At 38.1% G+C, this 27435-nt stretch overlaps 2 protein-coding genes across 7 annotated transcripts in view; one reads left to right on the top strand and one right to left on the bottom strand.

The window, feature by feature from the left end:
- The first annotated feature begins 623 nt into the window (after positions 1-623).
- Positions 624-25641, top strand: CCNH (cyclin H). Of its 5 annotated transcripts, none has more exons than XM_032847020.1 (9): positions 624-923; positions 3332-3454; positions 5671-5744; positions 6773-6983; positions 11705-11868; positions 15258-15328; positions 17772-17883; positions 20774-20849; positions 24888-25641. In XM_032847020.1, exons 1-9 carry the CDS (start codon positions 807-809, stop codon positions 24915-24917), a joined length of 978 nt encoding a protein of 325 aa, XP_032702911.1. In that variant the 5' UTR covers positions 624-806; the 3' UTR covers positions 24918-25641. The 5 variants fall into 5 exon arrangements, with proteins under 5 accessions (XP_032702911.1, XP_032702939.1, XP_032702903.1 ...); XM_032847012.1 differs by lacking the exon at positions 24888-25641 and adding an exon at positions 21425-21588 and having other exon boundaries at positions 625-923; XM_032847030.1 differs by lacking the exon at positions 24888-25641 and adding an exon at positions 21425-21588 and having other exon boundaries at positions 626-923; positions 20774-20834.
- Positions 23556-27435, bottom strand: part of RASA1 (RAS p21 protein activator 1) — a 112939-nt gene continuing 109059 nt past the window's right edge. For both annotated transcript variants that reach the window (XM_032847000.1, XM_032846991.1), the window contains exons 24-25: positions 25889-26023; positions 23556-24633 (exon numbers count right to left, since the gene is read on the bottom strand). In XM_032847000.1, the coding sequence (XP_032702891.1) occupies positions 24550-24633; positions 25889-26023 (219 nt within the window). In that variant the 3' untranslated portion in view covers positions 23556-24549. The remainder of the gene's footprint in view (positions 24634-25888; positions 26024-27435) is intronic.

Raw genomic sequence — 27435 nt, forward strand, 5'->3', positions numbered from 1 at the left:
TTAACAATGGGTTATTGCAAGTCTCCCTTGGGGCATAACGAAAATGGGAATTCAAGAAAATCCTAAAACTACCATACATAGTGCTTCAGATATGGAAATGGAGTAAGATTAGCTGGTAATCAACAGAGGGGAAGAAAAAGGTCAGGGGAAAAAGGATAGGGTCTTTTGAAATGAGTTTTTTGTAATGTTCCAAGCACATTCTTCCGTAAAAGTTCCAGGAATGCTTCTGCCTTAGGACCTTAAGTGGTCTGTCTGCCCCCAAATCTCCTCCCTTCTCCCCCCAACCCCTTTACCTAATGGGCCTACTCCCTCATGCCTTTAAACCTTCTCTCAAAAGTCACCTTTTCAGCGAGGCGTACTCTAAACACCCTACTTGAAAGCTGACAATTTCCCAGGTCCTTTGCCCACTTCTGGTTACTCCACGTAAATTGTTCATGTCGGCGTCCACATAACCACACCTTTCTCCTCTTTTGGACAACCCTGCCTGTCGCTTCTCCTTTAAATTTTGTGGGAAAGGGGCGGAGCTAGGGCTTACCCTCACGGAAAGGGGGAGTATACCCGTAGGCTCCGCCCACTTGCCGGCTGGGCGGACCCACAGGTTGTTCTCCTCGTAGTCCGCTCCGGAAACGCGACTGCGGACGGAAATATCACATGATCTTAACGTCAACGCGCCCGCGCCGGCCGAAAGCACGCCCTCGGTTTCCGTGGGCTCGCGTTTATGCCTTAGGTTCCTTTTTCCCCTTACGGTGTTGTGGCGTGTGGGGTCTTTTTTTCCAGACTCCCGGGGCCTGCTTTGGGCTTTCGCGATGTACCACAACAGTAGCCAGAAGCGGCACTGGACTTTCGCCAGTGAGGAGCAGCTGGCACGACTGCGGGCCGACGCCAACCGCAAATTCAAATGCAAAGCGGTGGCCAACGGGAAGGTGAGTCTGGCGGCCTCTAAACTCTTGAGCAGCTGCTGCCCATCCCGTTCTCTATCCTGCCTTCCCTGGGGCTTCCACACTCCTTCATCTCCGCCGCCCGTGCCTCTGCGGAGTGCGGGGCGTTTTATTTAAAAAACAGGCGAGTACTTTGCCAGGTGTTGTGGATACAGAGACCGACAGCGCCATTAACGTAGTCAAATGGCAGAGGAGTATTCAGTAACATGGTGAAGAAAAGACTTGATATCGTAGTGCGGGACTAGAGGTTTTTTTTATTAGTTAAGAGGATACGTAGGGGAAGGCTTTTGCCGGGAGTTGATGGAGAGGGGGAGAGAGGACGTTCTCAGCTGACAGAGCCACAGGTGCAAAGTGGGAGGTCGGAACTTGCAGGGTTGAGGGCGGCTCGGTGGAATGCGCCGGATCGTGTGGCAGAAGCTCAAATAGAGGAGCTTGAAAGGCTGGAGAGGGTATAGACCAGGAGCTTGTAAGCGGAAGTAAGGAGTTTGAGCTTATGATGAGGAGATGGGGAATCTTTGAAAGATTTTAAGTGGGAATTAACCTTTCAGATGCTGTTTTGGAAAGAGATCTCAGAAAGCCTGGTGGTGAATGGATTGGAGTGGGCAGGAGACCGTCAGTACCTATTGACTGAAGATGGTTTAGACTTTGGTTCTGCCAGCCAAGTCCTTTCTGTTATAGCTCGCACGCCAAAAAAAAAAAAAAAAAACCACTTTTTTTTTTTTCTTAATTTATTTACTTGACGGAGAGAGAGAACACAGCAGGGGGAATGGGAGAGAGGGAGAGGCAGGCTTTCCGCTGAGCATGGAGCCTGATGTGAGACTTGATCACAGGACCCTGGGATCATGACCTGAGGCAAGGCAGACGTTTAACTACTGAGCCACCCACGAACTCCGCCCCACCCCCCACCCCCCGCGCCGTTTTACTCTTTCACAAGTTCCACCATCCATTGTAGTACAGGCTTCCCTCTAGCAAGGATTCCATGTTTCGGACCTGTTGGTACTGAGCTACTTTTTACATTTAACTCATGTCTGTTTCATACCCCCTGATTCTTGTGCTGCACGAAGTAGTAAGGACTGTACTGTGTACCAGGAAGTATTCTAAGCATTTAGTAAGTGCCAGCTCATTTAATCCTCACAACTATCCCATGAGGTAGATGCTGTTATTGTCCTTGCTTTACAGCTGAGGAAACTGAGGTATAGAGTGGTTGAATAACTTTTCAGGACTACATTGCTGGTAAGCAGCAGACCCAGGATTTTGAACCCATTTCTGTTCTGAATCATAATCCCGTGCTGTCTCTATAAAATTAGTTTGTATTAGTATTGCTTTCCTTAGCCTAACATTAAAAATAATAGCATAAATTGGGTGGTTTAAAACATCAGAAATATATTGTTTCACAGTTCTGGAGACTGAAGTCTAGCATAAAGTTGTCAGAATATTCTGCAGTTTTTAGGGGAGAATCTTTTCCTCTTTCAGCTTCTGGTAACCCTAGGTATTCCTTTGCTTCTTCCTCTTTACATAGTGTTCTCTCTCTGTTTTTATCTTCCCATGTTCTTGTTATAAAGATACCAGTCATATTGGATTAGGAGCCCATTGTACTCTGGTGTGACCTCATTTGTAGAAACTCTTACTTCCAGATAAGGTCACGTTCTGAGGTACTGGGGGTCAGGACTTCAGTATACTTTTTTTGGTAGTCATAATTAATCCAATAATAACACTGCCTAAGGGGCATCTGGGTGGCTCAGTTGATTAAGCAACTACCTTCTGCCCGGGTCATGATCCTGGAGTCCCGGGCTCCCTGCTCAGCGGGCAGTCTGCTTCTCCCTCTGACCTTCCCCCTCTCGTGCTCACTCTCTCTCTCAAATAAATAAACAAAATCTTTAAAAAAACCTGCCTAGTAGATATTTGTTGTAAAATTGTTGTAATATTAATCATCTAATGTATTCTTTGGAGAGTTTATAAAGACAAATGGGGGGAATATTTTAAGTGTCATAATCATCCTTGAGACACTTGTTGATTTTTACCTCAACCTGTGTGACTTAGTGACTGAGAAAGGGATGTTGAAAGCTTTCCAGTCAATGACAGTATGTATCTTATTTTTGATTTATAACTGACATCAAACTAGGGAGCGTGCACACCTTCTGTCATGATTCTTTTTACCCTAATGAAGCAAATGTCCAGCTGACAGTCTAAGAAATTGTGAAATGATGGTATAGTTTTAGTTTAGCAAATATTTCACTAAAACTATTTTGTGTAATAATTAGCAGCTTTATAAAGAGGAAATGATATATGGCATATTTCCCTTTGGTTGGAGATACAAACTAAACTTAATCTGGACAGAGGAAAGTATTTTAAGAGCATTTCATTGAACTTTTGTTGTAACTTTTGGTCTAAAGGTTCTTCCAAATGATCCAGTCTTTCTTGAACCTCATGAAGAAATGATGCTTTGCAAATACTATGAGAAGAGATTATTAGAATTCTGTTCAGTGTTTAAGCCAGCAATGCCAAGGTCTGTTGTGGTAAGTTACGATAGTGATAAAGTATAATGTCCTTTAGCTGACCTCTGAAATCCGAACTCTTCTAAACACGTAACTCAGTTCTCTGCCCACTTTAGGCAAATTTATGTATTCACGCTTTTGTCACTTTATGTATTTTTTTTTTGATAAATTCCTTAACTTAGGAATTCCTGTATCATTTCTTACAAAGTATTTTCATTCTCATTTCATTGTCAAAAGAATTTTGAGATCTGTTAGACAGGTCATAACATCCTCATTTTACAGAGAAAGAAAATACTACTTTCTCTCTAGGTTCCCAACTAATGACCAATAGAACTGGGAGTAGAACATAAACTAGTGTCTTTTCAAATCTGACAAACACATTTGAAATAAGTCATTCAATCATCTTTTGCAGTCAGATGCCCCAGCTAAAACTCATGCCATAGAAGTTTTTAAACCTTGATTAGGAGATAAACCTGGAGATTTATCTTTGGGTAAAAAATTGTCTTGTGTTTGTTTCAGATGTATGGTTCCGAGGACTTCATTTGTGTGAGTGTGGTTACTGTGTTGTGGCAGTGCTGAGGAGAAACAGGTAGTTAGAGTTTTGTGGCTATAGGGACTTAATGCACTGTCCTTGAAATTGTTCCTTTAGTGCGTATTCTTAAATAAGAATAGTGTGTATTCTTTAATAACATAGACTGAGGTTGAAAAGCTGAAAATAAAAGAGGAGGATTATAAAACATTTTTTCATAATTATCTTACAGGTTTGCTTTGAATATCAAATATGAAGGTCTGTCTGAAGTGAAAATCTATCTTAACTTTTAAAGTTATATGGAGTGAATAACTTATGACTCAATAGAGAATAACACCCCAGGAAATAATCTCCATTTTTAAAGTTGAATAAATTGAGGTATATTGAAAATACCAAGTTCAGGGGCGCCTGGGTGGCTCAGTGGGTTAAAGCCTCTGCCTTCAGCTGAGGTCATGATCCCAGGTTCCTGGGATCGAGCCCCGCATGGGGTTCTCTGCTCAGCAGGAAGCCTGCTTCCTCCTCTCTCTCTGCCTGCCTCTCTGCCTACGTGTGATCTCTTTCTGTCAAATAAATAAAATCTTTAAAAAAAAAAAAAGAAATTACCAAGTTCAAAAATACAGTGGTTTTATTGTTTTGTTTGTTTTTTTGTTTGTTTTTATTTTGTGTTTTTTTTAGTTTACCTGACCTTCATCTGAGAGATGAAAGATTTATAAAGAATTTTAGATGGACTTAACTAGTTGTCTCTAGATTTGGTTCTATGTTTTTCTGATAAAAGAACTATAACATAATAGTAATTTATTACTGAGTTTTTTCAGACGAAGAAACTGAATTCTTGCATGAACTTCTTTGTGGAATTTGTCTTTGTATAACATGCTTATTTAAAACTGATGAAGTTTTTTTGTTTTGTTTCACATAAAATGACAAAGCTAAATTTTTAAAATATTTAAAAGGAACCTTTTTCTAACTTAAAATAGATAAACATCTGTTCATTGGTTCTAGCCAAATGACATGATGGTTAAAAGTACAGGCAGGTCTTAGTTGAATCCATCCCTGTTCCTTATTATATGTGTGACCCCAAAAAGACAGTTAACCTTACTGATGGTCAGTGTCCTTCTCTGTGAAGTGGAGATAGCCATACCTCACCAAGCTGTTGTAAGGATTAAAGCAAGATGATAGCTTGATGCTTGGCACAGAGTCTGGCCCATGGGATTCAGTCAGTAAAATGGGAGGTGTTATTTCTACTGTTTAGTTTGGCAACATGATCATAGTTCTATTGCACAGATCCAGAGTGGATTTAAAGAGAAGGCTTATTGCCCAACTGTGTTAATTCTGTCAATTTTTTCCACCAGATTGACTGGTTAAGCTGTGAATATTTGTCTGTTTGTCCTTATTTTTTTTCTAATCTAGCTGGTGTTTGTTACTCTGAAGTCTAAAACACACACACAAACTTTTTAAAAGTCAGTGAGTGACCATAGGAAGGGTAACCAGGGTGAGTGAGGAAGGACGGCAAAGGGTCTTTTGGCTATAACTTTTCCATGGTAATTCATCACAGTTTATTTTATTAAAAAAGAATTAAGAAGTTTTGATATTTTGTATGGGTAACTTTTTCAAAGAAACCTTTGCATGAGTTAGTTTAAAAAAAAGTTTTAAATAAAATTTAAAATGTATGTGTGACTAGATTCTGATAATGTATTATTTTTAATCTTAGGGTACAGCTTGTATGTATTTCAAGCGTTTCTATCTTAATAACTCAGTAATGGAATATCACCCCCGGATAATAATGTGAGTATAATTCTAACTTACTGATTTTCATTTAAGAAAACCTTTATTTGTGTGGATAAAATGACTTCTTAATAAAGGGTAAATAGAGTTGCATTCTGTTATGAACTTATACTTTCCTTATACTCCTTATACATCTATAGTACTACCCTCCCTGTAATACTGATGGCATCTGAACTTCAACTTGTCCATATTCAAATTGTGTTTTTCTCAAACTAAATTTCCTAATACCTCTTTCTGTTAGTGGTATCTTTCTTCTCTTTGTTGCTCCAAGAATCATTCGTGGTACCTCCTCTCTTTCTGTATCAATCAGTTTACAATTTTTGTAGCTCCAGATTCATTTCAATTGAACAAAGGTCCATTGAAAATAAAGATGAAGCTAGTATGAGACTCATCAAAGAGCTTGCTCTCAATCACATTGTCCCTGTTTATTTTCTCCCTTTTTCATTTTCTTTTCTACCAGTCTAGGTCAGGTCCTTGTTACTTCCAATCTTGATTTTTGTGGTAATTTTATTACTAGATGCTCACTCTGAAATTTATGGTAGTAGCCCTGAGAGTTTCGTAGGTTGCCAAGGTAATAATCTCTCCACTGAAATGCCTTCAGAGATTTTACTGATAGCCTTCCACAGTCTTCCTTTAACCTACCTGTCTTCCCTGGCTTCCCCTGCTTTCTTCCATCTGTGTATACCGTTGTGTTCTTCCACCTACATTTCATGATTCAAAGTACTCTTATTCTGCAGTTATTTTTCCAGATGTTTATGTTGAGCTATATGAAACTACCGTTAAGTCAGTAGTGGTTGAATGCTCTGACAGGGTTATACAGTTCATCCTATTACAGTCTTCTAATGGATAAAAGCTTGAACAGAAAACTCTTTTTTTTTTTTTTTTTTAAATAAATTTCCTGCAATGTCTGGCATAGTCACTTGTTAATATTAGGCATTTTTAGAACTTATTTTTATTAATAAAATATTCAGATACTTCTTAAAGTATGTAGAGATCCCATTCCCATCCCTTTATTTTTTTTCCTCTAGGCTCACTTGTGCATTTTTGGCCTGCAAAGTAGATGAATTCAATGTGTCTAGTCCACAGTTCGTTGGAAATCTGCGGGAGAGTCCTCTTGGACAAGAAAAGGCACTTGAACAGATTTTGGAATATGAACTACTACTTATACAGCAACTTAATTTCCACCTTATTGTCCACAATCCATATAGACCGTTTGAGGGCTTTCTCATTGATTTAAAGGTAATCTTGTTGCTAGAAAAAATAAACTATTAGGATATATACCTTTGCTAGTTCTTTAACCAGAAAAATCAAAATTTTATTATTACTTGTAATCATCCTAGTTGTTACAATATAAGCTCATCTGAAATGTGAGTTCAGCTTGGACCTCTGGTGCTATAGTTCTCAAATTTCAGTGCCACCTGGAAGGTTTGTTAACTCAGATTGTTGGGCTGCAGTTCCAGAGCTCATTTAGTAGATCTGCAGATACTTGTCTAAGAACTCTAATGAGGACCACTGTCAGTTTGGAGTAATGCTTTTGAAGACTTAAGTTAATTCTTCTAACTCTGAAGTATACTGCCATGGGTCTCATTTAAAGAACTACATAACTTTTAACTAGAATATTGCAAAGTGATTAACATTTTTAGTGCATTATGAACTTGAATCAGTAGGGAGGTATCAAAAATATAAGGAAATAAGCATTGACAAAAGCAACTCAAGTTGTTTTGTTTGGACCCTGAAAGGGGACTTGGATAGTGTGACTGAAGTCAAAGTGGAAGTCACAAACTGGTTCATTCATGTCAGTTGAGCGGCCAGATTTGGGTATGTACCATATGCCAAAACATTGTGCTTAAGGATTTAGAACAGCTTCAACTTTCATAGGTCTTACAGTCTAATGGGAATGGTAATCATATATCCAGTGTGCTAAGTGCCATAGAAGGAAAGATACAGGATACTTTAGAACGGGATGGCAGATGGAGAGGAAAAAGATAGTTGCGAGAAAGGGTCATTTAGAGTGAAAATCAGAGCAAGAGGAGGAATTCGGTAGTAGAAGAACATCCCAATTAGAGAGACTTCTTTGGTCAAAGGTCCAGATTGAAGAAACTGTGGTGCACTAAAGAACCTAAATGGAGCTTAGAGATACAGGAGGAAGACTGCCGCGGAGTGCTGCCTGAGTGGAAGGTAGAGGCCTGGACTGTGGAGGTGACAGTAAAGGATTTTGAATAGAGCAGCAGGACCCAGCATAAGGCTTAAGTCTGGGCAGCTTTGTGGTTTGCAGTTTAAAAAAAATCCTGTTGGCAGCTCTGGCATCAGTCCGCGGCAGCTATTTATTGCACGTATGTATGTGTCAGGCATGACATGGGGAATGGATTAGACTCCATGAACGGATGCCAGTAAGATGCTGTTAAGAGTAGTCCAGGCCCAAATGGATAAGGAAGATGTGGTCCATATATACAATGGAGTATTAGCCTCCATCAGAAAGGATGAATACCCAACTTTTGTATCAACATGGACGGGACTGGAATAGATTATGCTGAGTGAAGTAAGTCAAGCAGAAAGAGTCAAATATCATATCATTTCACTTACTTGTGGAGCATAAGGAATAACTCAGGACACTGGGTGAAGGAGAGAAGTAGTTGGGGGAAATCGGAGTGGGAGACGAACCATGAGAGACTGTGGACTCTGAGAAACAAACTGAGGGTTTTGGAGGGGAGGGGTGGGGTGAGCCTGGCAGTGGGTATTTAAGGAGGGCACGTATCGCAGGGAGCACTGGGTGTGGTGCGTAAACAATCTTGGAACACTGAAAAAATAAAATTAATAAAAAAAAAAGTAGTCCAGGCAAAAGATGGTGGTTGGTTTGACTTATAGTGGCTGTGAGTACAGAGAGAGCTTCCTGGACTTAAGAGATACTAGTCAGAATCACTAGAGCCTGAGGATTGATTTCATAAAGAGGTTGAGAACAGAGGAAGGACCCCTAAGGGTTTCTGGCCTAAGCATATAGGTAATGGTGGTTCGTTCACTCCCTGATACAGAAAACACTGGCATAGCACAGATTTGTTGATAGTGGAGGGTTCAGGGTTGATGAATCTGGTTTGAGACACAGTTTCCAATTCCTGCAAGCATCAAGTGTGTCTGGAGGTGGGAGAAGATGGCAAAGCTATAGGTATAGATTTGGGTGTTGTTGCTCCTAGAAAATTTAAAGTGGACTGGCCCAACGGACCATTTAAAGGGTAGAGAAGGGTACCTGGGTGGCTCAGTCAGGTAAGCGTCCACCTCTTGGTTTCAGATCAGGTGATGATTTCAGCGTCATGAGATCAAGCTGCACTGTCACTCTGCGAGCATGGAGTCTGCTCAAGATTCTCTCCCTCCGCCTCTGCCCCACCCCTGTTCTCACACTCATGCCAAAAAATAAATTATTTTCAATAAGTAAATGGTAGTTAAGAGAAATATAAGAAGCTATTAAGGAGACTGAAGAATATCCAGAGAGGTAGGACTTTCTGGAAAAGTGAAATAGAATACTTTTACGAGTACACGTCACTCTCTAATCCTGTCCAGAATTCAGGGAAAATAGAAGCAAAGGATAATGTTTGCTGGATTTAGTGCCAGAAGGGTCATCTGTGATTTTTGTGAAATTAGTCTTCATTGAATGTGGAGGAAGAAAGCGGATTGAAGCCAGTTGGGGAATAGATAGCAGGTGAGAAAACAAGTATTTATAACCTGGATTAAACAGCTTGATTTTTGAAGTGGGAAAAGATGATTGATTGAGAAGATAGGGGAACTCCTAGAAATAGATGAGAGATGGTTTTTGTGTTTTGTTTTGTGGAAGAAACTGATGTGGAGAGCTAGTAATGAGAGAAAGCTTAAAGGAAGTAGTGAAAAATAAGTAGCTCAAGTTTGTCTGTGGAGTAAGGTGGAAGGGACTGGCATGAGATTCAAAGCAAAGTATAATTGGCCTTGAGAGAATAATAGCTCTTTGAACAGAGGGATAGAGGTAAGCATGGGTTGAGGACTGTATTATGCCTGGGGATTGGTGCTGACAGGAAATGGAGTGTCTTTCTTTTTAAAGGCAGAGATCATTTACAGAGAGTGATGGAGTTTCGGAAAATTATGAGACATTGAGACGGGTGGAAAATGTTGTACACAGTGACACGTGGGAAAACAAATTTTCTATTTATCATAGTTAGGCAGTGTTGAGAGCCTTCCTGAAGTCTGTGAAGTCCGTGAACTTGAATTTATAGTAATAGTACTAGACCCCTTGGTGGTATTGTTTTCTGTTGCAGCACCCAGAAATGTGGATATAGTTACAAAGCAGAAGATTGCTTGAATTCAGCTGTTAAAAGTTTTGTCTGAAATGTGTTGGCAGCATATTGGGTCAGGGAATTCTGGAGGGAAGTGAGGATCAGCGGACGCTGGTGAGTGGGAGCAAGTAGACAGATAAAGGGATAAAGGACCAAAGGATCTGAGGAGGAAGTTGGGGAATAGCTGTGAAGTAACTAAGCAAATATATTGGGGGAAAGGAGTACTGTGGTCATAGTGGAATGTCTGAATTTCTCATAGCAGAGGTCAGTCATTTCTGGATAATACGACATGGGTGTGACTGTACAGTTGACTCAGGGTATTTTGTTGAGTGTAGAAGAGATTTTTTTAGTGCCTTGAGACTTGAATGTGGATATCTGAAATACATCTAAGGGTTTAGGATTTAGAGTTCAGTGTCGGAAGAGTTTTCAGAGAATATGGGCTCATCTGTATTTCTTGGGCATATTCTAAAAATAATTCTGTAATCAAAACAAACCAACCCCATTTCCATTTACTTCCCAAAAGTAAACTTTAAGTAGCAGAAATTTCAAATGTAGATGAGGTGGTGCTTTAATTCTTAAATGGCTGAATTCCAGCTGAATCCAATGTGGATTGCCTGGGAAGCCTTTACCTTGGGATGTGCCTTTCTTAGGTCAGCTTCAAACCTCTTTTCCCCTTCCTCCTCAGATTGAAAAGGACAAAGAGAGGGATTAACGTAAATTAGAACAGTGCCAAGTCCTATACTGGGAGCTTCAGATAAATTATCTTAAAGCATATATTCCTTATTATGAGTTGTGATTAAAAAAGAAAAGTTTAGGGGCACCTGGGTGGCTCAGTGGGTTAAGCCTCTGCCTTCGGCTCAGGTCATGATCTCAGGGTCCTGAGATCAAGCCTCGCATTGGGCTCTCTGTTCAGCAGGGAGCCTGCTTCCCCCTCTCTCTCTCTATGCCTGCCTCTCTGCCTGCTTGTGATCTCTGTCTGCCAAATAAGTAAATAAAATCTTTAAAAAAAAGTTTGAAAGTCACTAAGGAAAAACAGATTCTTCAAACATGCAGAATTAAATTATTACACTTTTGATACATTCTGATGCTGAATACCAAACAATCTTAGATGGAAAGATTAAGCTGAGGTATTGCTTTTTTTTTTTTTTTTTTTTTTTTAAAGATTTATTTATTAGTTGGGGCGCCTGGGTGGCACAGTTGTTGAGCATCTACCTTCAGCTCAGGTCATGATCCGGGATCCTGGGATCAAGCCCCGCTTTGGGCTCTCTGCTAAGTGGGGAGCCTGCTTCCTTCTCTCTCTCTCTGCCTGCCTTTCTGCCTACTTGTGATCTGTGTCTGTCAATAAATAAATCAAATCTTAAAAAAAAGAAAAAGATTTATGTATTAGAGCATACTTGAGCAGGGTCAGAGGGAAATAATCTCAGGCAGACTCCCTGCTGAGTGAGCATTGGGCTCCACAGGGGACTCAGTCCCAGGACCCTGAGATTGTGACCTGAGCCAAAATCAGTAGTAGGTGTTTAACCAGTGCAGACAGCCAGGCACCCATAGGGTGTTACTTTTATAAATAAAAGAATCCTGTATTAAGCATTTTCTTGTTAATATAAATATTTTTGAACTATTGCATTAACTCTCAGAAGTGATAACATTTGTAAACTTTCTTTCTAGACCCGCTATCCCATGATGGAGAATCCAGAGATGTTGAGGAAAACAGCTGATGACTTTCTTAATAGAATTGCATTGACGGATGCTTACCTTTTATACACACCTTCCCAAATTGCCCTGACTGCCATTTTATCTAGTGCATCTCGAGCAGGAATTACTATGGAAAGGTATTAATCTGTATTTTAGCTTTGATCAGACTCAGTTTATCCCTTTCTGGAAAGCGAATTTTTAAGTGCTCTTCAGTTTGTGACTTAGTCCTTTATATGTACTGTGTTTCAGAGGGTTGATGAGGGCGACAGAGAGAAGAAATGAAATGACCTTTTATATATTTTTCAGATTATTATTTTTTTAATTTTTATTTGTTTTTTAAGATTTATTTATTTGAGAAAGAGAGCAAGAGTGCACAAGTAGGGGAAAAGGGGCAGAGGGAAAGGGAGAGCCAATGTGGGGCTTGATCCCAGGACCCTGCAATCACGAGCTGAGCCAAAGGCAGATGCTTAAGGGACTGAGCCACCCAGGTGCCCTGTCACCTCTTTAAAGAAATCTTTAAAAATTGAGTGTCTTTGAGCTAAGAGGATCCATTTTATGACCTATGTAGAAGTAAATCAGGTGATCCCAGAAAGACCAATAGAGCTGTCTGTAAAGAGTGAACGGAGAAGTTTTGTGAACTTTAAGCAACACGTGCACGGCAAAGATGTCTGCCTGATTTATTGTTGTTCTCCTGCTGTGGAGCCTGTGTGGCATGTGGCATTCAGTAAAGGTCTGTTGAATGAGTAATGCTTCAGGGGATGTCCATATGAATTGCACCTGAGCTGTAGATACCTACAGCTGATGCATAAATGCACAGTGAGAACTGGGCTTTGCGACAGGCCCTTTACCTGAATTAACTTTGACTCTCTGCAGTATCTTGTGCACAGATTAATAAACACTGTTTTCATACTGATTTGTAACTGAAGCACAGGCGCTATAGTAGCAAATTAGATTTTGTAAATTTTTATAATTTCTTTGTGACCTTTGAAGTTCTGCCTGATCTTAGTCCTAGAAAAATCTGAGGAAGATAAGATTTTCTAAACTTACACTGTTCTCCATGTTTGCAATCCCCTCATCCAAAATTTCAAAATCCATTGATAATGGTGGTAGCAAACATGAACAGATGTGATTTAGTCTTTATCCAGCTTAATGGGAGTATTTATGTGTTTCCTTACAGAAATACGAATGTATTGGTAACAGGCTACATCCCCTGACATCACTGCATTGTTGCACATTTCTTGGTACTTTCTCTAGGTTCCCTTTCCAAAAATTGAACAGTTTATGAATTTCAAAACAAATGCAAGATAAGCCTTGTGGGCTTGTTTTTAATTCATGGTATGCCTCTTCTCCACAAACACAGCTCAGCAAATGTACATAAATATATACTTTTAATCCCTAAGTGATCTATACCTCCATTTATTTAACTAAACAAAACTTTATCAAGTGCCTTCTCTGTACCATGCACTGTACTGTTAGAATGAACAAAGCTGTCAGTCCTTGTTCTAGTTAGGAAAGACAGCAGATTATTGATATCTATGGAGTTTAGATGTGAAGCTTCCATTCTCTAAGAGAAGAAAGCCTCTTTTCTACAAGTCAGATAGCCAAATGTCTGATTTGAAGCATCATATCCGATGCCGTGTGTATGCCCATTCTCCAGTGGTGAGATTCTTACGGAGAGGGATGAAGTTTATGTCATCTTGGAAGTGTCGTTACAATCTCATATAGCTGAAACTGAAACTGTGGTAACTTGGGCTCATGACAAATTAAATACACTTTTGAATTTCCCAGGGACTATGAAGAGTTGGGCATTTTTTTTTCCTTTTGAGGAAGTATTTGTGAATCATTCTTAACTTCTGATTTACTTTGCAAACTCTGGGGACACATTGGAATTGCCTTTACATTTATTGCTGGTTTCAGAAAGGGAAAGCCCTTGTGCTATTATATTCTGGGTGACACTTTAGATTAATACTCATAGGATGTTCTTTTGTTAGTTCTGAGTTGTTTTCTCTTTTACTGGATTTCGAGATTTCTTTTTCATCTCCTAGCTTGACTTCTTAAATATTCCTGCTTGCTTATGGATTTTTTTAATCAAAATATTAAAATTCTAATTCAGTATTGAGATTGAGTTGCTAACTTACAGGTTCATTGAGGCAGAGTCTAGTCAGCTAACTCTTAGAACTAAATGTTTTGCTCTTATGTTTAAGAAATGAAAAAGAGTAAAAAGAGACAAGAAAATGCCTTAAGTGTGAGGGTTTGGGAGAAAAAAGAAAGGAAAAGACTAATAATAGTTATTTTGAATTACTGATAACCACAAATGTATTCATTGTTAAGGGAGTTGTTGATTCTTGTATCTAAAATTAATTCCCATCATAGATGATGAAGTTGTTAACACCAAACTTAGCTATCAAAACTTATGCAGTATCACTTAAATAATTTGGATAGTTTAAAAGAAAGCAACAAAATTTCCTAATTGTCTAACTGTATTCCAGCATTTACTCATTTTGCCATTTTTCAGAGAAATTAATAATTTCTTTCTACTTGTGTTTGAAAGATTACTTACGCCTTCACAGTCTGTTCACTTGGGCTTTTATCAATTATATATCAAGTTCAGAGTAGCTAAATATTTAAATATAGAAATTATTTTCAAGCTGCTATCATTGGTTGCCGGAAAAACGATAATGAGGCTTTATATCCATTTATGGAAATATTAACACTTTGATTTATAGATGTAATAGATTTGCAAAACATGAGGCTATTCTTTTTTTTTTTTTTTTTCCCCAAAAGATTTATTTATTTGACAGAGACAACCAGAGAGGGAACACAAGCAGGGGGAGAAGCAGGCTCCCCGCTGAGCAGGGAGCCTGATGAGGGAGTCTGTCCCAGGACTCTGGGATCATGACCCGAGCCAAAGGGAGACGCTTAATGACTGAGCCACCCAGGCGCCCCAGAGCATGAGGATATTCTTAACTGGTTTGAATACCTATTGGTCCCAAGAAGAGCACTTAGAGTTAACTTGCTATTAAGGGAAGAGAGAATCCTTACTAGTGCCATGTTCCAGCTCTGCTTCTTCCTAGCTTTATGACTTTGGGCAGGGGACAAGATCATGACTTGTCTGTGCCTGTGACTCACATTGTTCAAATTGCTCAATTACTCAAATTATTCAGATTGTAAAATGAAGTTAAATTCGTAGAGTTTATATATTAAAACATTTAACAGTAGTAACAGTCAATACTCGAAATGTATTCATAACCATTTTCCCTCTGAAAGTTTATATATTACAAAATTTAGGCAAAATAATTTGGACATTAAACGTCTTTTAAACTAAGTTGTATTAAATCCTTAAGACTATAATAGAGTATATAGTTTTGTGGAGTTTGAGGTATTGTTATTTAATACTTTTAATGTAAATTAATTTTAAAATTGTCCTTGATGAAATGAACGTGGGGGAAACTAATTTATGATGTCATGTTTCTCAAGATGCGGTATGTATTCAGTAGATTAAAATGTTTTTTCCTTTTTCTACGAGTTATTTGTCAGAAAGTCTCATGCTGAAAGAGAACAGAACTGGCTTGTCACAGTTACTAGATACAATGAAAAGTAAGTAAAACAGGACACTTTATAAAATGTTCTTCTATTACAAAGCTACTTTCTAAATATCATCTTGATATTTAACTTCAGGTATCAATCATATAGATTGTTGTTTAGATTTACTTTCATTGATTTACTGGATCATGGAGGCATTAAGGATACATTCATTGGTGGAGAACAAGTAGAACGATCATGAAAGGAAGTAGTTTGTACACAGAGAACTTATTAGGAAAGTGAAAATAGAAGATTCAGAAAGGGTTAAGGCTTAAAACAGTCCTTTTGAAGTGTACACAGATATATGACAGGCACAGGAGAAGATCTAAAGGGAACCAAATTAAAGATAATACTTAAATTTGGAGTTGTTTTGTAGTCAGCCTTAATTAGTTGCCATTATTTGCTAGTCATGTTGGTATTACAGAAGCCGTGGTTCTCCACTGGGTGTGATTTTTGCAATGTCTGGGACCCTTTTGGCTGTCAGAACTTAGGGGGTAGGGGAGTGGCTAGTACTCACATCTAGTTGGTAGAAGAATGTTCCTAAACATCTTATAATTCAGTGTAGCCCCTTATTAAGCTGAAGAATGACTCCCCAAAGATACCCCTGTCCTAATCCCTAGAAACCATGAATGTTACCTTAGAAAGCTGTTACAGTTTGAAGATCTTGAGATGGATATCCTGGACATCCAGGTCACAGGAGTCTTTATTAAAGAACAGAGGAAGGTTTGACAGAGAAGACAAAACACAGAGAAAGATTTGAAGATGCAAACCTTAAAAATTGGAGTGATATGGCCACAAGCCAGGGGATGCTGGGAGCCAGAAGCTGGAACAGGAAGAATGGATTTCCCCCTAGAGCCGCCAGAGGGAATGGGGCTCTGCTAACATTTTGATATTGGCCCAGTGCAACTGATTTCGGACTCTGGGGCTTCAGAACTGTGAGAGGAGAATCCATTTCTGTTTCAGGACTTACTGAGCTTAGAGTAATTTTTAATAGCTGACTCAGAAAACAAATATAGCCTCTCACAATGAAGAATTTTCCAGCCCAAACTGTTGGCAGTGCCAGTGTTGAGAAACCCTTTCTTAGTGGGTGAGTAGAGATTACCCACCCCTCTCCTTCCTTCATTCTTGCCTGTGTATCTCTGAAGGCTCATGGCTACTAAGCATTAGAGTTAAAAGTCATCTGTGTTTGTCTCCCTTGTGTTTGTGCTACTTGTCTTTTTTAACTAAATATGTAGCTGAAATACTAGGTAAGCCAATAAAATAAGAGATTAAAAATCATGATCTTGGATGAGGGTCGTAAATGTGTTTTATAGGTGTTATATTTCAGAAGGTAAGCTGTTTCAGGGCATGTAAATAACATTTCTTGATTCTCTGCTTGAAATGATCTTGAGGGCTTCCTTCAATTGGGAGTGATGGATTTGTGATTTACGAATCATAAAACTGTAGGTCTTCAGTTTCACCACTAGAGGGTGCACTTCCAACGCTGTGATTCAGCCAGAGATCTTGGGATCACGGATTTAGTAGGTAAAATGGAGCCTTAAAGGTAACCCACTGTGCTCATCATACAGCTAACAGCTTTTGACTGATTTCTTCTCAGTTCCTTCATTTTACTCCACTTGTTTTAACACAAAGTAAAAATAGCTTTTGACAAAACAGCACTATAACAATATTAAGGTATCTTATTCCTAAGTTTTTGGAACAAAGATAATCAAGCCTCAAGTATTAATTCATTTGAAAACACTGCTTTGTTTACAGTCCGGCAAGCTCTGCCTGTGTGGCACATGTGGCTGGCTAATAATAAGCCCTGGATCTCTCACCATTCCCCTAAAAATTCTTGAGACTTACATTCTTTGGTTTATTGTAGTTGAATAATACAAACAGACGAGGGGAGAGGACATTTTGGCAGTTGTAAAGTCACTGACACAGTAGTTCACTTTTAGCCTAAGGAGGACATTTTTGTTTTCTTTGATGCTTTGTCTAGGTGCTGTATTTTTTTGAAGCAAAGGATCATTGACACGTTTTTACTAAGTGTCCTCCCTTTATTACAGGTCACCTAATAATGGTTTCCTTTGTAAATACAGTCTTTGGGCCACCATCTGTAGCACAGAATGTTATAAATACAGCTGGCAGAGAACAAAGGATGGTCACTGAATCATGGATGTTTAAAGCCTTAAATCTGAAAAAGTGACCATGGTGGGATTTGGAAAAAGTATTGACTAGATTGAAAAACATGCTTCTTTTTATGCTGTATAGGATATGGACTAAGCAGGAGACCCCACTATAATTACTTGAAGTATGGTATTTACTGGATTTTAATGCAGAACATTGCAAATGCTGGTAATAATCACATTTCAAGAGGTTTGTTATTGTTCCCATAGTAAGTTGGGAAAATACTCAGCTTCCTTACAGGAACAGGACTTTTTATTATCTAGTATAAATCTTTTTTATCTCCACATAGGCATGAGAAACTTGGTAAAAAAATATGAGCCACCCAGATCTGAAGAAGTTGCTGTTCTGAAACAGAAGTTGGAGAGATGTCACTCTGCTGAGCTTGCCCTTAATGTAGTCACGTAAGTAGGTGGGGGTGTTAAGGACGGATATAACTGTTCTTGAGGCCTGCTCATCCTCAAGTCACTTAATTGGTGAATGTTTGCTTTGGCGGGGAAAAATGACTGCCCATTAAGTTGGGTTGTCTTTAATCGAGTGGACATTTCTAACAGGATTAAACACCAGACAGTAGTGTGGCTTTCATAATACTGTTCTCCTCATACGACTAATGTATTCTTTGGGTTGCAGGCCCTGTCCGTTACTTCTCATGGGACCTCTTGAGTCTTCCCAGGGAATCTCCGAACCTCGTACTCTTTTAGTATTTGGGTTCTTTGCAGGTCTGGTATCTTGTCTGAGAGAACGAGTGTATGGTTTCAGATTTCTTCTGTTAGCTAGGGCAGGGAAAGTTGGCCTGTTTTCTTTCAGGGATGAACTTTAAATTGAAGACAGATTAAGTGGGAAAATGTGCTGTTGGATATTTTCTTGGCAGCCATAAGGAACACCTATAAGGTCTCTCACTGATTTGTAGGCTGAATGTGGAAATCACAGAATTGGGGTTCTCTGTGCTTTGCAAATTGAAGGATCTACTCAAACCTCATCTTCTAGGAATTTAAACAAGGTGGGGGTGTGGAATGGTAATGAGAAAACTGTTGTTTTTTTCTGTGGAATACATTCTGATTCCAAAGTTCTACCTTATTAATATTTTGTGGGAATTAACACTGCCCTCTTACAGTGAAGATGCATCTGAGGTGTTTTTGATCTGTTATTGGTGAATGTACTGCATAATGTCTGAGAAACCAGGACAGTATTCTGTGACCTTCAGAGCCAGGTACATGTGGCTTAAATTCTTTACAGAGTCACAGAATATCCAAGGATTTATGAAACATGGAAAATGTGGTACTGCTTTATTTTATCGTAGCTGTCACTGCTTGCATGGCTCAGCACAGAACTTAAAATTGGTAGATCTCACTTATGGGCTTCAGTGGTAACTCACAGAAATGAGCGGTTACAGAGGAGTAAAGAAATGTCGACTTGAATAAATCAAAGTATTGCAGAACCGATTGTATTCTTTTCACATTGATTTTGAAGTGGGCTTAGACCAGCGGTTGGCAGACTGTCTCAGAGGCCAAATGTGAACTACTACCTGTTTTTACAAAGACTTGTACTGGAACAGAGACATGCCCATTAGTTTGCATACTGTCTGTGGCTCTTTTCACACTGCAGCAGGAGTTAGGTAGTTGTGACACAAGTGAACTGTACGGCCTACAAGGTGTGAAATATTTATATTGACCATATAAAGAAATTTATCACCCTCTGGATCACACCACTGGACTATTAATTTATCCTTCTAGCTGGGTTAACTATGAGTGGTCTATAATCCAAAATTGCTAACTGCTAGAGTACCTCTTACTCCAAGTTGCTATGTGCTTTTTTTACTATGTCAAGCAAAATCTGCATTTTTGTGAGTACTTGGCAGGGGCTGCTTTTCAGACTATCTAAAAAGGACTTTAAAAAAAAAATCCAGGATAAAATGCAATAAATAACAAATTACTAGAATGAAATACACAAAACACAAGTTGAAATTTTATTAAGATTTTAGTAGTCATAAAATTAATCGATGGAATTGTAAAATTTTCTAAACAGTCTGTTTCTGTACTTCACCTTATTGCAAACTGAAAATGGTTCATGACTGGTCTATGGACCACAGTGACAAGCATTACTTCAGGACAAAATAATTTGTTTTCCCGGTCTTTAAAATTCCTTTTCTTTTTTATGACACAATTAACTCTATTGTCATTACTAAAGTCAGTACAGGTAAACCAAAGTTCTCTTTGACCAAAACCCAAATCCAGTTGTGACCTCAGAGGTAGTATCTAGTTGATTTATACCTTTGCCAGTCTTCTCTGCATGTGTGTATGAAGTGGTTTTTTCTCTATGAATGCTTTCATACATATTGTACAACTGTTGTAGTGTCAGTCTTTAACTTTTTGCCAGGCTGGGTGAGAAAACAGTATCACATTGGTATTTTAATTTGTATTTCCCCTATTACTATGAGGCATTGCTGTTTCTAGTTTAACAGCCATTTGTATTTCTTCTATATTGCCTGCTTACAACCCTTGTGCAGTTTTTTGATGTTACTTTCCTGATCTGTAGTTCTTTATATATTTGTCTTTTCCTATATCCTACAGCTGTTTTATTGTGTCTTTCAACTTGGTGGTATCTAGGAGATGTATGTTCTGTTTTATGCTTTTACATTTGAATACCACTTCTAACGCTAAAGCTAATCTTTATTTTGCTTTGTGTTCATCTGTTAAAACGATTTAGAATTTATGAATGATGTGAGGTACACATAACACTAATTTTTTTTAATAAAAAAGTCCATTACCTAGCTGTTTTTTAAAAAATCATAATTTTCCCCAATTACATATTCCTTATAAATTCATATATATGCATCGTTGTTTTTTGCCTATCTGCTCGATCATCGATCCAGTTAATTCTTGCTAATACCACAGCATAAATTATCTTTATCTTTCATACATAGTGTTTTGATGATAACTGGGACAAGGGCCCCACACTTTATTCTTTCAGATTCTTTTGCTCTTTTTGCATAGTCTTGCACATTAGTTATACTTGACAGTTTCCATGAGAAATTTTATTAGGATTTTAGTTAGAATTGCATTGAACATAGAGATTAATTAGAAAGATGTCTTCCTCTCCATAATGCATCTCTTTACATCTTCCATACCTTTGTTCTTCAGTAGATATATATACAGTATTTCATATAGCCTTGCTAGAATATATATATTATATATTATTTCAGATATATGTATTATATACATGTGGATATATATATCCTTGCTATAGTTTCTGTTGCCAGTTTTAGATTACTTATTGATGGCTGCTTAATTACAGGAAGAAGAGGAAAGGCTATGAAGATGATGATTATGTCTCTAAGAAACCCAAACATGAAGAGGTATGTTCTCCAAAGGTAAATTTTAAAAATTACTTTTATTGTATAATCTAGTCTGACCATACTGTTAAGATTTTATTTTTCCAGAATGCAAGTATTACAGAGGCGTGGGCTTTGAGGCCTTCCTTTTTTTTTTTTTTTTTTGCATCCTTTTTTATGTATATTCTTCTTGTTATCATGGGATTTTTCTCACTTCTTTCTTACCCTGTTCTGAAGCAGTATAATGGTTAATTGATGAAGAATCCTTCCTCTGGTTATGGAAGGCAACAGAAATAGATATAACATGCTAAATTTCTGCTCTTTTTGACTTTCAAGGATTCTTCTCATACCCTTTTCAGAAAACTTGTACTTTACATATCAGATATATATTAATAAGAGGCAGAAGGTCACAGTTGTAACCTTTACTCCTCTCATTAGTGTAGTTTTGCGAGACCAAACCATAGTACTGTAAGACTGAACTACTACAAATTTTCCTGGCTTATTACCTTCCTATAATCACAGTAAAAGAAGATTTTCCTGAAAGGTAAGGAGCTAAATAGTGCTGTTACGCTTCAGTATAATGTTATTCTTACTACGTTTTCTTTCCTTCTTAGGAAGAATGGACTGACGATGACCTGGTAGATTCTCTCTAACCATTTGAAATTGACTTTCCAGTGCTAACTAATCAACAGAAGGATGAAGCATCTGGCATTTAACTTTGTTGAAAAAAGAAATAATGTGAAAGCATCAAATATATTAAACTTTTCTATTTGTTAAATTTTTTTTCCTTTCTCTCAGGCTAGCTTTATGTGAAATAAAACCCCTGAAAAGAGCCAGAATAGCACCTGGTTTAGATAGTCTTGCCCCATCATGACTAATACCAAATCAGTCTTTTTGCAGTACCCAAAGCTGTAATTTATTTGCCGTTAGTGTTTTAAAGAAAAGCACCAAAAAAGGTCACAAAAAATTAAGCCAAGTAATCACCTTTAAACCTGCTAGGGAATGTTTTTTGCCCTCTAGAAACGTTTATAAATGCCTTCTCAGATGTCATTGTAGTATACTTAGCTTTCTTATATATAACTACTGTACCTCACCTGTCAAATGCTTCAACTGAAACTAAAATCTAGTTACCCAAAAACACTACCAAGTAAGTTCTAAAGGAGAAATCAAACACACAGTCTTGAGTAGTGGTCTAGATAAAAAATTAAGTAGCTGTAGGTCTGCAGTAGTCAAGAATTGTACATTCGGTGTCAAAACTAACACATACCCTCAGGTGAATCCATATAAATAGGTGTTATGGTTATTAACTTATCAGATGAAATATGTTCAAGACATTGAATTCAAATTGAAGTGAGTTGATAAAAATAACTGCAGACTATGGTACTTGATCTTGCTTGTCTATTTCACTTCATGATTCTGGTCAAGTTCTAAAGCTCTCTGTGTCCTTTTCCCAAGTCTAATGGGAATAGTGCTTGCATATACTAAGTGTTGCACATTGTAGCATTTGTCCAGGTATTTAAGTGGGATCTTACTTGGTTTCTAAGTTGCAACCAAATTGTGATTGTTCAATTTTTTCTAGAAAACTGGGTTGCAGGAATTCTGTGAAACTCTGTAGCCCTGTAAATCTGAGTTTGATGGATACACAGCTGTCCTCAGTGTCTGTTCATCCCAGGCTGCACTTGCCATTAGAGTGTAGGTACCATTTTAATTCCATCTCACTATGTGAGGGCAGTATTTACTGTATGCACCTTCTCTCTAATAATTCTTTACGTTTGAAGTTTTTGGTTTTAGTTTCTTCTCATTGTGGGATGAGGAATGAAATTCATTAAGTGTGATTTTACAAACATGGACTGGAAGAAGCCAAAGTTAACAATCTTCCAGAGCTATCCAAGTTAAGTAGCAGTGCTGCTAGCCTCTAGACAGCATTGTGAAGTGTTCATACTTTGTTTCCCTTTTAAGTCCCTAAGCTTTAGTATCAGAGCAAGGCGCACATTTATTTCTGAAAAGTCTCCTAGCCAGCCCCATTAATAAAGTCTGAGGTTTTATTTCATCTTTGACCCAACTAGTTACTGTAAGGAGTACAAAGGTAAATGACACGTTTCCTATTCCACCTCAAGAGATGGCATTAAAATATAAAAGGCAGAAGAGGACATTTCAGCCTGGGGGAATGGCAGAGGATAGGTCAGTATGGCTAGAGACCAAGGGGTGATTAGTGGAGAGGACTAAGTTGCCCAGCACTAGAATTTGGACCTCCCTGGACTGTGGTGAAATGTTCTTGGAGATGTCACTGGTCTATATCCCTTTGGCTTTATCCTGTAACCCATACTACTCCCATGATAGTCCAGCTGTAAAGCTGGAGTGAGGGAAAAGCAGCACAGGAGAGCAGACTGGGTTGTCTGGCTTTTGACATCACTGTTCATCTGCCTCTACAGAAGTAACAACTTCTCATAGCTTAAAATTGTGCTATGCATCAATCTTTTAAATCCTTGATTATTTTTTCCTGTATTAATTTGAAGTGTTGCTCTTAGAATCTAGGCCTTTAGAAAAAAAATTTTTTTATTGAAAATGCTTTTCTGCCACGTACTTCTTTGTATGCCTTCTCTCTCCCGCACAATTATGGGAGGGAAGGAATTCTTGTTTTCTCCCTGGCCCTTGTTCTGGTACTAAATTTGAACTGCCCCTAAAGAAGGAGGGAAAAAATTAAACTGAATGCTTACCTGTATTTAGACAGAAGTAATCAGTTACTCAAGATATCCCTTGGTTTTATTTTAACTTAAACCCCTGTGAATACTTCACAAAAATACATATACAGAAGCAAATAAAACTATACAAACTATATATGCAGCAGACAGAACAAGTAGTCAGAAGTTCAAAGATGGATAGCTCTGTAAAAAAATCAACTTAGAAATGAGTACTTTCAACAAAAGCATTCCAGATATTTTGACACATAAAATAAATTGGTAATCTATAGAACAGATGAATGGGTAACATGCATTGATCAGTACAACAACCAATAATATTTACTGGATTCAAACTATTTACTGTTGTAAACATTTAATGAAAGCATCATGAGCTCTAAATAGTCTTTGACGATTCCAACAAAATAAGTGGTATGTTTAAAAAATAAAGCTGATGAGCAATAGGTCCATTCTATATATTTTCTCTTAACAGTTCCAGCAAGAGAAATAGCACAGTATTTTAAAAAAAGTATACAGCAAAGATTGTTCCTATTATAGTGGCAGACTCTGGAACCTGTAAATACAAACAGTCATTGAACAGTCAAACGGTCGTATTCCTAATAAGGAGGAAATTACAGTAAGAACAGTGAGCAGTCCAGTTATGCTCAATTGTCAAGAAAATCCTTTTTCTTGTCAGTTGATTTCATAGTTCTTTTTCCAAGACACAGCAAAACTTTGGCAATTGGATGTATTGAAAATATATTTTTCAAGTTCAGTCAGCATTTTGTTATGTGAAAGGTGATCCGTACACCAAGGCTCAGAAGTTGGTAAAGACTGATTCCGTATGTGGAAAAAGTGCAAATTTCCTGCACAGATAGCTTACAAAGCTGCTGGCACATTGACTCACCAGCAGAATCTTGGATTTTGTTTGCATAGCTCACGCATCACTGGAATGTGGAAAGGTGTGCTATTTTTTTGGCAAGAGCAAAGGAGACATTATACTGATGTGAATTACCGTGTTGGGCATGCTGAATCCAAGCAGAACACTTGGGCGAAGTCTGCTACCTGACATCATTAGTTTTTGTATACTGGTTTTGTTTTTGTTGAAGCAGTTCTGTTATAGCCAGAAGCTTTTTCAGTACATGCTAAACAAGGAAAAATAGTATGAAAATAATTAGTAAATAAATGAAAGTTCAGTCAGAAATTTCAGGGAACCTGGATTTTGGAAAAAGCCACATCATTTCAAAGGAACTCATAAAATAATACTAACCATTCTACTCAAAGCATAAAATTGTGAACGTTTCTATTATTCAGTCCTTGACTCAGTATTTTTGGTCAAGATAAGATCTTTGTACACTAAATAGAATTTCATTTATTTGCTATTTTCATATCTACTCAGGACAGAACATCTTGCCAGAAGACAGACTGATCATTACAAATCATCCTAATATCCATAAGATCACGGAGGAGCAATCAGCTTGCAGCCCAGTGAACACTATCAAGTATCATGTAAGAAACAGGACTACACTGGGCCTAAAATTAATTAGGCCAAATTCTCCCAGAATTTTACTTTTATTTAAGGCTTATCATAACAAACTCAGCCCCAGTGTAGCTGGAAGGCATTATATATACCACAGACACTAAGTAGGCCAGTGGCACATACTCTGCCTAAGCTGCTAAAGTCACTGGAATCTTAGTGAGCCAGAGGAGGTTATCTAAACTTGAGGATTTTAGAATCCTCAAATCCACAAACACAATGCTTTAATTTTAATCTCTTCTACAAGGCTCCTACCAAATGATTGGCCAGTACAGTGACAGTCCTCAGGAAGAGCTTATTAAAAATGACAGTTTTCAAGGCCACACTCCAGAATCTCTGAACCTGGAACTTGCAGGTCACTTGGCCGTGCACTGTGTATGGGAGATAAGCCATATCACTACTGACTTTATAATTCACTTGCCATTTTCACATCACTGAAGTGTGTAACACCACCGTTTTAAAGTATAGTTCACACTGTGCCATGTCAAACATACATAATTTTAGTCTGGGTCCATTATTGCTCTGTCAAGATCTTTGCGGAGGAAGATTCCAATTCTTAAAAATGTAACTGATAAGACAAACCATAAGAGACTCTTAAGCTCACAAAACAAAGTGAGGGTTGGTGCAGGGGTTGGGGGGGGGTACATGGACATGGGGGAGGGTATATCCTGTGGTGAGTGCTGTGAAGTGTGTAAGCCTGATGATTCACAGAAATGTACCCCTGGGGCAAATAATACATATGTTAATAAAAATTTTTAAAAAGTTGACCATAATTCAGCTAGTTACCTTTCAGAGTCTTATGCTGACATTCTGCTTAAGTGCTAATCCAACATCACTGATAAGGAAGGCTGGCAAAAACCTACCTGCTGGGCACCACGTTCATTGCTGAGTGTTCGCAGCTCATCTGAATGGGCCACACAGATCTCATGCAGTGCCGCTAAATCACGAGACAGGTCAGTTCTAGAGTGCTCTGTAGTGTCCGGAAGTTCAGGTACATTCTTTAAGAGAATGATAAAACTGCATTTAGCAATACAAATTTTTATAGTCACTTCTGAAAAGATCCTTAACATAATGTTCTCTTAAATTTCTTTTAAGAGTCTAAGATGCTATGTAACATTCAGTGGTATTTCTGATAAAGGTCCTGTGACCTCAATATTCACATCAAACGCAGGGTCCAATTTGCTTTACAAAGCATGGCAGAATACTGTACAGTATTACTGTTAATCTAAATAAGTGGGCTTCCTAAATTCTTAAGAGTTTTGGGGGTTTTTTGATCTGGCACATACACCAAAAAATAACCAGAAACACTGCAACTGCTGATCTGGATTAAATGCAAGCTAAACTTTAAATTCCTCCATTGACACAGTTTCATTATTTAGCTGTTATAGTTTGCCCAAATTTATCAGTATATGTAAATTGAGAGTTACACTATAGAAGTGTGAGGAGAACCTGTCAGGCTGATAATTATTTGTGGACTATGCCCAAAAACTTCGTACTTTATTAGCACTTTATTAGTATTATTTTGAGCCATAGAATAAAATTCAACATGGGCTCAGATGGCTGTTAGTTCTAAAAAAATCTACTCCTCTTCCTAATGGTGATAACTCAATTGCTGTACCTTCCTAAAAACTACAAAAACATTGTGTTCTGTAGCATGAACTGAAATACAGTTCATTCTTGTTAATTAACACTCAGTTATCCATTCATTCAGTGAATGGATTATAGAGTTAAAAGACTATAGTATTTGCCTTCAGAGAGCTTATAGCCTCTCTAGAAGACAGAGATAAACCAATCACTGCAACACAGATATGAAAGATATGCAGATACTTAGGAAGCAGAGGAAAAGGTATTTGACTCAGATTTAGTGCTCATCAAAAAGTCCTTCTGAAAGTGAGTCTTGAAAGAAGAATCTGATTTATACAGGTAGTAAAGGAATACAAGAACATGGAGAAGGCAGGAAGAGTAGAAAATGGGAATTCTAAGCAGTTTAAGACTACATTGTGAGGCATAACTAGGAAAGTGATAAGAGAGCTGGACTATAAGACAGCTGTGATTATGGAAAATAAATGAGAATCCTAACCATGAATCTGAAGAATCTAAAAACCTAGAAATACCGCCTAAGTTAAAGCTAGGTAGCTTTAGATATTGGACAGTTTTCAGTCTTTAAACAATACTACAGTAAGAATTTTTCAATCGCTGACCCAACTGTGCTTTTTGGTAATAAGTATTTTTATCTCCTAAACTTCCCTGAGTTCATATATAAAAAACAGACATTTAGCATTTGCCCTGTATTTCTCAATTTTATGCTACTTATGGACCTATGTTACAAATAACTTCTTCACCCTGGTTTTACCCTCAGGTAGCAAAGCAAGGGCCCTCAGGAACTGCTGGTTAGTTTCACTGAACACTG

This window comes from Lontra canadensis, unplaced genomic scaffold (assembly GCF_010015895.1).
Source record: "Lontra canadensis isolate GAN:19392208 unplaced genomic scaffold, GSC_riverotter_1.0 scaffold4, whole genome shotgun sequence".
In the NCBI taxonomy this organism is placed as follows: domain Eukaryota; kingdom Metazoa; phylum Chordata; class Mammalia; order Carnivora; family Mustelidae; genus Lontra; species Lontra canadensis.

What these genes read in the sequence shown, in the direction of transcription:
- CCNH (XM_032847012.1), top strand. Translation starts at nt 807, where the DNA reads ATGTACCACAACAGTAGCCAGAAGCGGCACTGGACTTTCGCCAGTGAG. An exon ending in CAATGCCAAGGTCTGTTGTG is followed by an intron (nt 3,455 to 5,670) that starts GTAAGTTACGAT and finishes TTTTAATCTTAG; the next exon opens with GGTACAGCTTGTATGTATTT. An exon ending in GCAGGAATTACTATGGAAAG is followed by an intron (nt 11,869 to 15,257) that starts GTATTAATCTGT and finishes TTTTTCTACGAG; the next exon opens with TTATTTGTCAGAAAGTCTCA.